A 12,074-nucleotide genomic window follows, 5' to 3' on the forward strand; every position below is an offset into this window, starting at 1 on the left:
CTAGGTAGAAGTTCTAAGGTTCTCGAACGCTTTATAGGAAATTAATCAATATTACTTTATTTTTGTGTAGAATCATTTAATTCAGTGATTTTAAAAAAAATTAAATCTTCATTGTTAATTTCGCTTTTAAAATGTTTCTTTGGAGATTTACTATACGTTGGTTTAATTTAAACTGAATATTACACATTTTAAAAGTTACATTCATTTTGTATAGTACGCTTTTTCGTTTTTATTTGTGTTTTTTCAAGTTTTGTCTCTGAATCATTTACTTCAGATTTTTTATGTGATTTTTTTGTAATATTATTGGATATTTTTTTAGATGAGTTTAATAGAGCAGAAGCTGTAAATGTAAAAAATGTCGACAGTTATTTGTGATGATATTACAATAGATAATTTATTATGTACAATGTTTTCGCATATAAAAATGAATCTCACTACTCTAAAAATATTTTTAAAATTAAATAAATAATCGTTTAATAACTTGTTATACAAAATTTCAGACAAATTCACTGAAAAGTACAAATTTGAAAAAATACATTTAAATCATTGCATTTTTAAGCAATTTATAAGCATTCAAAAACAAAGCTGCTAAAATTTTACAAAATTTTTATCTCTTAAATAGCTACATGAAAACATTAAAAAAGAATCATAAATTTCTTTTTCTCAAAGTTCAAAAAAATAATAAAATTTGTGCATAATCAAAAATGTCAATTTTCACAGTAGGTTAAGTTTTCTTGGAATGCTTCTTATACAGTATTTACAGAAGCATTGTTTTCGAAAATTATTTAAATAAAAATTTTAACAATTACTTTTTCGTAAATGTGATGGTCTGTTCAATCATTTTACATAATTGTACGTAACATAGACAAGTACGCCATAGACGTCTTTAGAACCTGCACATAAAATTAAGGTCAGATTATAAGGCTTTTTATTAAATTTTTAGTATTTTAGTAAAATTAAACTTACATCAGTAAAACCAATCAAAGAAAAAATATAAAATTTTCCTCCAGTTAAATACAAATATTTTTTTGCGCGTATCATGCATATGAGAAGTGATTTTTTTGTACTACATGACATATTTTGCCAATTGCATTCGTAGTATGCATCTAAGACGTCCTGACTCTGAAATAAAAAATAATTAAAAGATTAATTATTTTAAAGAAATTGTTAATAAAGATTTTTCAATAATATTCCTATACTAAAAATATATAAAATAATAAAGAATTTCGGTAATTTAAGTAGCAAAAAATTTTTTTTCATATACTTTTTTAATTCAAAAATAATTAAAAGAATTGTAAATCTTCAGGAAATCAGTAATTTTAATTTTTCATTCGTTTTTTTTAATAAACTTGAAAACAATATTGAGATTATGTTTGTATAATAAAAATATTTTCATTTCTTTTTTTTTTTTGTCATCTTTTTATATAAAATATAGTTGTAAATATTTAAAAAAATATTCATAGATATTTTTAATTAATATTTTAATGAAAAATTTTGTTTGAGAATTGTTTTAAAATGATTATCAAAACATTTAATTTTCCAAACAAATGAACATAATGTATCTTAACCTTTTTTCTTACAAATAAGAATCGATTTACTAGTCTTATTTTATTGAAGTCCTTAAAAACCTTTTGTGTCAGTTGATCTCCAATAAAACAGAATCCGTAAAGCATTGAAAGAGCAGTTAAGGCAAAGAAGATGTAGGTACATGAAGTTGCTATTTCCGCTGAATCATAACTCTAAAAAAGAAATGAAGCATATTAAATATTATTTGGTACGTAAATGAGCATTATTTAAAAAATTCTAATAAAAATTATACGTACTATTAGAACATAATATATAGAGATTGCCAATACTATGCTGTTTCCTAGTAATTCGTCTAAAAGAACGATGTTAAAGGCATTATCTAATGACTTAGCAATCCTATGATAAGAGAAATAAATTTTGATAAGTAATTAATTAAAAGGGTATTTTATTATAGAGCGAATATTATTTCATATTAACTATTTTTATTTTTTAGTTAAAGCTGATAAATAGACTCCGGATGTTTATGTAAATGCATATTTTTATAAAAAACAGATATGACCAAGCACGCGCGTACTTTTCATGATCAGCAAATGCTCAAAATACATATTTTTTTTACATTTTTTGCATAGTGCATGTGCTCTATATATTTACATTCAAAAACATATGCCGTACAATAATGCATATATTATTTGTCTTATTTATGCATATTTCGTGCTGACAATATCTTTGTTAAATACTTTAATATATCATCTGTATTTACTCTTTAATGTTTCATAATAACTTTCAAGTGCGATGACATATAAAGTATCATACATTAAATATAGATCATTATAAAGTGTTTTCATTCATTTTAATCACTCACTTAGCGTTAGATATTTAATTTAAAATGCAATTAACTTTTGAGATTCAAGTGGTGAAGTCAGATTAGTTTGATTCTACTGAAAATTGTGTGAACTTATTAAAGTTTTTTACAATATTTAAAAAATGCCTAAGGCTCTAAAAATTCAAATGAAAAGTTAATGAAAAGTTGGATTGAAGGCGATCTGAATTTCGTTATTGATAAGAAAAATGAAAGCAGTATTTATTATAAAATCTGTAGCAAAATTGTGAAATGCGATAGAAAGTGGCAGTTAGTGAAAAAAATGAATATATTGAAACATAAAAAACATGTTGAAGAACTTGAAGATCCATGTGAAAGAGAAAGTAAGCAGCAGCCATCAAATTAAAAAGAAAATGAATTTTACAATGACTTAACGCAAGCAGAGGAGACATCAGACATTAAAGAAAGACGCAAACAATGGTCGCCGTTTATATGAACCGACATTACGTAAAAATTACTTAGACGTTTTCTATAATTCAAGCATTCAGATCATTAAGGAAGAAATAGCAGAACATTACATATGGATTTCTGTAGACGAAATGACCAATGCAGCAGGGCAATATATTGCAAATTTAATAATAGGAAAACTTTAAGAGAGTGAAACAACCAAACAACATTTATTTTGTTCTAAAACAATAGAAGAAATCAATTATGCAACTATATCTTGTCTTGTAAATTTAACTTTAAGAATTTTGTTACAAATAGTGAAGAAAAAGTTCTGTTACTTACAAAAGATGCAGCACCATATATGGTAAAAGCAGGAAAGAGATTAAAATTATTCTTTACAAACATGATACATGTTACATGCGTGGTGCATAGTCTACACAATATAGCTGAGGAAGTATGACTTTATTTTCCACTTATTAATATACTAATATCATCTGTGAAAACATTATTTTTAAAAGCACACATTTATATTGAAGCGAATAAAAAATAATTACAAAATAAACTTGCCACCAGAACAAGTTTTTTGGGGTTTCTACCGCATGTAATAGAAAACTTTAAAATAATAGGTTTACTGCTAACCAATTAAGTAGAATTATACGTAGATTGTATTAATTGTCTAACATAAACAATATACCTGGGTATTTTTCATAAAAAAAAAAGCTAGACTTACCACAGAAAAAAATACAGGATTATTTATATTAATAAAAGTCCCTAAAATTTTGACGAATCAATTTCTATAGAAGTACTAGAATGTTGCTGGAATAAATTTAAGTATGCACCAATCACTTCCTATGATGTGTAACTGTCATTTTCCGCATACAAACTTATTTTTTCAGATAAACATCATCCAATAACACCTTTAAATATGGAAAAGGTACTTGTAATATACTATATTTCGAATTATAATATTTCACAACAATCGCAAAATATATTGATAATACATAACATCCCAAATATTTTGTGTATATCTCCATATTTTTCTGGCATATTTGCATATATGTTTCTTGTATATTTGAATATTTTTTTATAATATATAAATATCATATGATTCTTCTATATTTATCGTGCATAAACATCCGAAGTCTATTGATAAAGAACTTATTCTGTTAAAACTTAATTATTAATTTATATATTTATCCACATTTTTTAATCATATTGACAGATCTATGACCGTGGTGAGAAAATATATTAAAATTTGTGGCAATGTTTTCGTTATAAAAAGAAGTATTTTGTGACCGCGTAATTTCGATTTTTTTTCTAATTTAAAACGAAAGATTAGAACGCGTTAATACAGATTAGGATAACTGAAGAAAACATTGACTTGAAGTAGATATTTTATTATTTTTCTATGTAAGATTAATTTTGTAACATAGGTATATCCATGGTAAATTTTGAGGTACACGACCATATCACGAAGATTGTAAGAAAGTCAAAATTGAAGATAGGTTAAGTTAATAAGCTTTGATAAACTTTTTTTTTCTCAACCCTATGCTGATTCTCAGATTTTTTCTTCATAGTATATAGTACTTAAAACTCACCAAATAGTCTTATAATGCATTTGAATAAGAAAACGAATTCTGTGATGGATATCTTTCTCTGATATTATATCAATATTCCGTATACGGTATGCCAAAATAGACAAGTCAGCACAGATGTAAAGAACGAGATTGACGAGCACGCATATTGCTGTCATGTGACACATCGACATGTAAATTATGGGAAGGAGATAAATATAAAAGAGAATATAATCACGAGTATTTGATAGTTCAAAGAAAGTATATATTCGAATAGGTAAAATGTAAATATTTGTACTGTTGTCCTTAACTGTAACAGAAAAAAAAATTAAAATTTATTTACATTATTTCAAAGTAGGAAATATTTATTTTCATGTTTCTATAAAGACAATTTTACGCTTGTTCTTTCAATCAAACTTTTTTTCTTATGTAAATTATATTTTTCGAAAACAATATGTATTTATTTATAAATGTATATATAAATCTTTAAATTCAGCAGATGCATTTAGAAGTCTGAATTATTTTTTCTTACTCTGTATACGACAAAGAAAATGAATATTTTATTTAAAACAATGAAATTATTATTCAAAACTTTCATTTTATAATAAGTAAAAATATAGTAATATATATATATATATATATATATATATTATCGGCAAAGTGGGAAATGCAGGCATTACCCACAATGCCAGGCGTTTTTAGGCAACGTAGGAAACAAAAGAATCGTTACGGATTTATCGGACCACAACAAGCATACATACACAAACACACCCTGCCCCCAACATATAAAAGCGAGCATATGGAGTGGGTTTTTGTGCGTGGGTTTTTAAGACTGGCGTGCCACTATACTTTGCGCTATACTATACTATGTTGCATGTTTGTTGCCAGATAAGATAACAATTCTTCTGTTTCCTACGTTGCCTAAAAACGTTTGGCATTGTGAACAATACCGGCATTTCCCACTTTGCTGGTAACATATATATATATAATTTACTATAAAAGATATATTTTTTCGGCATATGTTTTAAACATGCTATAATAAATAGTTAAATATTTGTAAAGTATATGTCGGCATGTATAATAAAAAACTAGTGTGTGTACTTATGTACGCACGTAAGAAGTTATACTTCTTTTGCGTACCAAAAAAAATATAACCTCAATAACTTCAAAAATAACTTCAAAAAAATAACTTAAAACAAAAAAATAACTTGAAAAAAAATAATAATTATTATTATTATTATCATTAATAATTCTTCTTGTTACTTTTTAATTTTCTTTGCTTATTTTTTAATTAATGTTATATTATTATTATTATTATTATTATTATTATTATTATTATTATTATTATTATTATTATTATTATTACTATTATTATCATTATCATTATTAATTTTCCTTGTTACTTTTTAATTTTCCTAGTTTATTTTTTAATTAATGTTATTATTATTACATTATTAGTATTATTATTATTATTAATTTTATTTTTACATAGAATATACTTGATAAAGAAACCTGATCCTCTTCCATGTTAGATGATCGATGATATTCGCTAATGTAAGCCGATTACTTTTCTTTTATTATTATATTTTTATTCATTTATTCATTTATTTAATTATATAAACATTATATATATAGCATGACCAGGTAAAAAGGGGGAGGATTGAAAGTATGAGAAGATAAGCTACTAATTATTATTTTTTATTAAGTTAAAAAAAAAAGAAAGGAAAAATATTTTCAATCGATCGATATATTATATATATAAGAAAGAATAAAAAAATATCAAAATATAGATATCAGTCCACATTAAATATGAGGGAGATATATCGAATTACTTTATGCGTCAACGGTCATGGCGCGGTTGCAGCATCAAATCAGCTCGATCATTTAAGTCAAGCAGCGCTGAGTACGATTAGTACTTGGATGGGTGACCCGCTTGAGAAAAAAAGAAAGGAAGAAGAGAAAAGACAACTTCATGCCATAAACTTGAAATCGCTTTGCCGCCCATCGTAAATACCGACAAACTTCGTGGTGTCGTTTTTACAGACGCTCGGGAAAAAATCACTCCCCTTACATTTTTCTCAACACGCCAAAAGAAGTATAACTCCAAAAATAATAGTCTTCTGTAATTAGATATAATATATATGAATAACGTACGCAAAATAAGTATAAGGTTTCTATTTATAATATAGCTTTCGTTGCTATGGACAACTATAGTCGCTCTGCATAAGGTGCTGCGTAATATACATATTATGAGCGATTAGTGTAAAAGCAATTCGGGTTTCGTAGAACCGTAATCGCGGTTACTAACGATCTTTCTCGAACATGGTGCATATTTTTGGCGCAGCAAGCGAGTGAACTGCGCCAGAAAAATAAGGGAAAGAAAAAGGTAAGAGCTGACTACGAAAGTGTTAGAAAGAATAGAGATGCAAGCGAGGATAGAAAAGGCGAGGGAAATTGGCAAGGCAGAGAGACAGGTGTGGTGGTCAATAGGAAATTATGGTAGTAGTGTGGACGGTCAGTTGAGAGGGGAAAATGGCGGTGTTAAAAAAACTGAAAAGAAGAAGAAAGAAAATTGAGAATGTTCTCACATGAAACAAGTGAAGAATGCGGTGGATGCTGGAAGGGATAGCGAAGGAGGAGTAAGGGAAAAAGAAAGAAAGTGTTGGTAGGGTATCAAAGAAAATGTTTGACATGTTTATGTGGTTCTCTGATGAACGGAATGAGGAAGAGGAGAGGCTCTAATAGTTAGAAATTATTGTATAGCGGGGGAGAAGAAAAAATATATGGATGAGCAAGTAAATAGAAAAGTAAACGAAATAGAATAGAAGTGATCGTGTAAGAGGAGAGTAGGATGTAAGAGAAAGAAATAAAAAGCGAATGTGATATGTGAATGAGTGAGGAAGAGAGAGTGATTAACATAAATGGTAGTGACAAATAAAGAGAAGAAGGAGACGAAAATATGGTTCTAAGAATACGGGTTAGGGGATACAAAAGAAATGGTGATAGTTAATGTTAATTCGACATGGAAAATAAGTAAATATTAGAGCTAGAAGTTATGTAAAGAGAAGTAGAAAAGGGAGCCTTGTAACTTTTAGAACACAATAATGACAATACATAATGAGCACTGGGAGAATTAAGATTAAAAAATATTAATATATTGCAAAAAATATTAAAAAATCTAAAATTGTTTATTTTATGATATAATTTAAACACAGGGTTTTCCTAAATTTCTTAAGCACTTTCCCAAATAAATTACTCATTATTTAGGTTGATTTTTTTGAGAGTGTCAAGCTACAAGGAAAATTTTTGAAGTTATACATCTTTTGGCACGTTAGGAAAAAAATGAGGAGAATGAATTTTTACGATGCGCGCGCACAGCGACACGAAATTGACAGCATGAAGTTAGTCGACAAATCTTCTTTAAGTTTAGAGTGTGTGTGTGTGTGTGTGTGAACTGATATCTTTATTCAAGATATTTATTCTGGTACTTCTATATACACAACACATGTTTTATATCGATACAAATAAAAATTATTTATTTATCTGTTTTTTAATTGTTACATACGGTGGTGATTGATATTAAATAACTGTGAATATCTTCAAAAACATTATTTATTTGTGAATATTAGTAATAAAGTTGTTTTTATAATCTTTTTTAAAGTATTTTTATATCATTGAGGTTAACTGAGGTATGTATTATTTGTTTATATTATTTATAAATTATTAGTTTATTATTTAATAAATAATTAAATATAAATAATAATATAAATCAGATAATAAGTAATTAAATTTAATAAATAAATAATTTATTATATTTGGATTATTTTTGCTATATTAATTTTCTATATATTCACATAAGTAGCAAAATTTCTTTTTGCTTATCGTTTCTGGCCATTCTCATTTATTAAATAATTATATTTAATAAATACATAAATAAATAACTAACTAATTTATTTTGATTATTTTTGGTATATTAATATATTAATTGTTTATATGTACGGATATATAGAAAATTAATTAATTTTCTATGAGTGTGAATTTTGCAGACAAATTTTAAAAAATTGATACTGACCTGTGTAAAATAACTTGAAAAAATTTTTCATTAAAAAAAAATGCGTATCTAGAATGCACACACCCGTGTTGTTTTAATTTAGAAATGCTTTTTTTTAATTTAAATAATGAATTATTAGTTTAGAAAATAGTTTGTGTTCCTTACTTTCTCGCCTTTGTACAAAAAATTTAAAATAAAAATATTAACCGAATATGAATTGGTATTTACCTGAACTGGTAGCAAAATTCATCAAAGGCCTGATGTATGATAACGTCACGGTGATAATCATACCAATATTCGATACTTTAAAGAATATTTTCGACACATAATGATATGTGTTGTAAATTATTTTCTCATCATTATTTTCAAAACGATACTCCATAATATTTTTTTTCGTTATCTCAATGACTTCTCTTAATAGACTGCTAAAACGTATCACGAGTATCATCATGAATGTGATCGTGTAAACTATTGTTTCTACTATATTCATTACTATCAAATGGAGATTGCCGATGATTTCGAAGAGGTCGGCATAAGACAACACAAGAAATGATACATAGTACGCACAATAAATTGTAAATTTGATGTATGATGAGTTATTTTTTAACGACCATACGCCACCGATTGAAAAGATTCGTTCACAGAGAATGAATAAGTCTTCCGTATGCTTGATATCTTTCTATAATTTAAGGAGAATATAATAATATTATTAATCATTATAAATAATTATAATAGATTATTATTTAATAATATATGTACATATATATGTATATGTAATATTATTTTTTCTTAAAAATAATAATAATAATAACGACTAGAATCTATGTAATTAGAAGACTATTTTCAAAAAATGTGGTAAAATATTTATTTTACTAAATATTTTTTTTCGTAATAATTACAAAAAAAATTTTTCATTTTTTTATATCTATACAAAATAAAATTTCAACAAATGAAAACAGAAGAATAATTTTTAAAATAATCTTATGATCTTTAGATATAGGGATAAAAAGAATAATTAATAAAAGAATTCTTATTTTTAATAAATTTAATAAAAAATTAACAAATATATTAGGTTTAGTAATTACTTATTAAATATAAATAAAACATATTTTGTAGAAATAATAAATACTAAGTATTTATTAAATAATTCTAATCATATATCCGTTATTCCTCGAAATAATCTTCATTATTTTGGGAGACTTTTGGGAGACTGGGTCCATCTTTTAGGTAACTACTAAAATCTTCAAAGAAGTGTCACCATCACGGATGGTGATTTTAATGCAATGAATTTAATATTATTGCCGGAAATAAATTATTGCACCTAGTAGGTAGAAATATATTTACCTGGGTGTATGAAATGAGAAAATTTATAAATCAAGAAAATTATCAAAATAAATTTTTACAAAAAACTTGATTTGTTGATTACCGAGATTTTTTTCAACTTATCTAAGAAATAAAATCTACAAATATTAAAACCTAAATTTATTTTTAGTACTAAAATTTCTTATTTAAATACTTGTCTTTAAGATAAAAAAAAATAAAAAATTTTTGTATCTTACTTTCATGATAAAGTCTGTATTGTTCTTTTGAAGGAAGGTTGTTAAAGACTGATGACAAACTGTGAAAGAAGCTCTTTACAAATAGTCATTGATCGTAGTAAAATAACCGAAGGGAGAGAATTAGAAGAGGAGGTAGAAACAGAGACAAAGTTAGAAAGAGAGAGAAATGAAAAGAGAGGGATATTGGAAAAAAAGCTTTCCACGAAAGCTAATTTTCAAATTATAGACATGCGCCTAACTTAATCGTTTACACTCATTATCTTTCTCTTGTTCTATTTGAACCAAATAATTTTCTTGCAGAGTAGAAAGTTCGAATAGGTTGTGTTAGAAGAATAATGATAAAGGGAGAAATTTAAATGAAACCGTACGAAACTTTTAGACGTCAGTGCTATTATGTGCAGTTTCATGTGATTAATTTTTAAAGGAAAAACTTTCTGATTCAACTTCTACTTCATTGAATTTGTTTTCCTTTTTTTTTGCGATTCAATGAACTGATGACAAACAAAAGTTACTTACAATTAGTCAAACTTATAAAAGATATCGTGGAAACAAATAGGTATAAAATTGAAAATAAATTATTTCATATAATTAGTTCGATGCTAATTTGGAAATGGGAAAAAGAAAATTTTAAATAAAAAAATTTATAAGCATACATTCACAATATATGCATATATAATATATTCTATACAAGGTGAGTAACCTAACATTGGTACCTGTAATATCTTTTTTTTTCAAATGTCCTACAAGGAGAGTCCGAATGCTGCTTGTCTCACTCAGATTTTGTTCAAATTTTGCCCACTTGTAGTAGTCTATTATTACTTTATTATTTTTCATACCCTAGCTTTTTTGACGAAACGTAGATCATGCTGTTCATAATCATAATCACGATCTTTATTTCCAGTTGCTACGTAATATTTGCTAGGGTCATTTACTCTTCTATTATTTTCATCGAAAACACAATGAGCAGCGGTGACAAGAAAATTCTCTGTTATAATTGTTGCTCCACAAATAAATTCTTTTGGTCCATTTAATCGTTTCGTCTCATACAAGGTAGCATGCCAAGGGACAAAATCAGCATTGATTCCATTTACAATGAATGGTGTAGCGTATAAAGTTGGCACATATCCACATACTAGAATATGTATTAAAAGTAAAATTATTGTGTTTAATATTTGCGCAAAAATAATAAAAAATGTATAAAAATATATTAAAATAATATAATTATTCAAAATTATCGCTTTGTAAAAAATTTTTATTATAATAAAGTGTTTAATAAAGAATAAATAATAGTCCCTACCTCAAGTAAGAAAAAAGTTTTAAGATAAAGTTCAAAATTTTAGGTATGTAATTATTTAATTTAAACTTATTAAAGATAATTTTACTATTTTAAAATTAAAGCAATATTTATCGATAGAAAGATATGATAATAGAAAACTAATTTAGAATGAAAAATTAAGATTGTTATTTCTATTAGAAAAAATTATAATGTCATATTGTCTTCCCGATTTGAACATTAAAAGCTTGCAGACCTGGAATGCATTTTATAGGATCTGGTGTCCATTGACCTTTATCGTTACATCTAACTTGATCTCTTTTTATTAATAGGAAAGTCGAATATTGCTTATATCCAATTCTACAACTTATTTTAGCTATTGTTCCAGGTTGAACGGCAGACTCGCAAGAAGTCCATTCGCCGTTATATGTACAATCAGCAGATGTTGATGCAGAAACCAATGAATCACAATGTATTTCTAAAATAATATATACAGTTGCTTCGAAAGTAATTTAAAGTAATACAGAAAACATAATATACACATGGCAATATTGAAATAATCCTTGTAATAAGAATATTCAAAATGAAAATCTTACCAATACAGATTGGAATATTTATCCATTGTCCGTTTGAACTACATAATACGTCACGGGAGCCACTTATTTTGTATCCACGATAACAACTATAAATCAAATTGGACCCAGCGGGTAATTCTGCACCCTCCTGCACATCACAGTCTTTTTGTGACTGGCATTGTGACTCGTGTAATTGTCGATTACCATTTGCAGGCTGAGGAGGCGCCGTACAAACAATGAGTCTTGTG

At 26.4% G+C, this 12,074-nt stretch overlaps 1 protein-coding gene across 1 annotated transcript; it reads right to left on the reverse strand.

Annotated features, from left to right (window-relative positions):
• Positions 1-842: 842 nt before the first annotated feature.
• On the reverse strand, positions 843-9,984 carry LOC122515350 (odorant receptor 13a-like). The gene is made up of 7 exons (XM_043632666.1): positions 9,979-9,984; positions 8,648-9,098; positions 4,393-4,678; positions 1,824-1,923; positions 1,629-1,739; positions 967-1,122; positions 843-893 (listed from the first exon to the last, which is right to left on the reverse strand). Exons 1-7 carry the CDS (start codon positions 9,982-9,984, stop codon positions 843-845), a joined length of 1,161 nt encoding a protein of 386 aa, XP_043488601.1.
• Between the last annotated feature and the right edge of the window lie 2,090 nt (positions 9,985-12,074).

Source organism: Polistes fuscatus, unplaced genomic scaffold (assembly GCF_010416935.1).
Source record: "Polistes fuscatus isolate 324 unplaced genomic scaffold, CU_Pfus_HIC Scaffold17, whole genome shotgun sequence".
Classification (NCBI taxonomy): Eukaryota; Metazoa; Arthropoda; class Insecta; order Hymenoptera; family Vespidae; genus Polistes; species Polistes fuscatus.

Coding starts and splice junctions, on each gene's coding strand:
- LOC122515350 (XM_043632666.1), bottom strand. Junction 4,679..8,647: donor GAATTTTGCTACCAGTTCAG/GTAAATACCAAT, acceptor TTTCTGTTACAG/TTAAGGACAACAGTACAAAT. Junction 1,123..1,628: donor GAGATCAACTGACACAAAAG/GTTTTTAAGGAC, acceptor TTTTTATTTCAG/AGTCAGGACGTCTTAGATGC.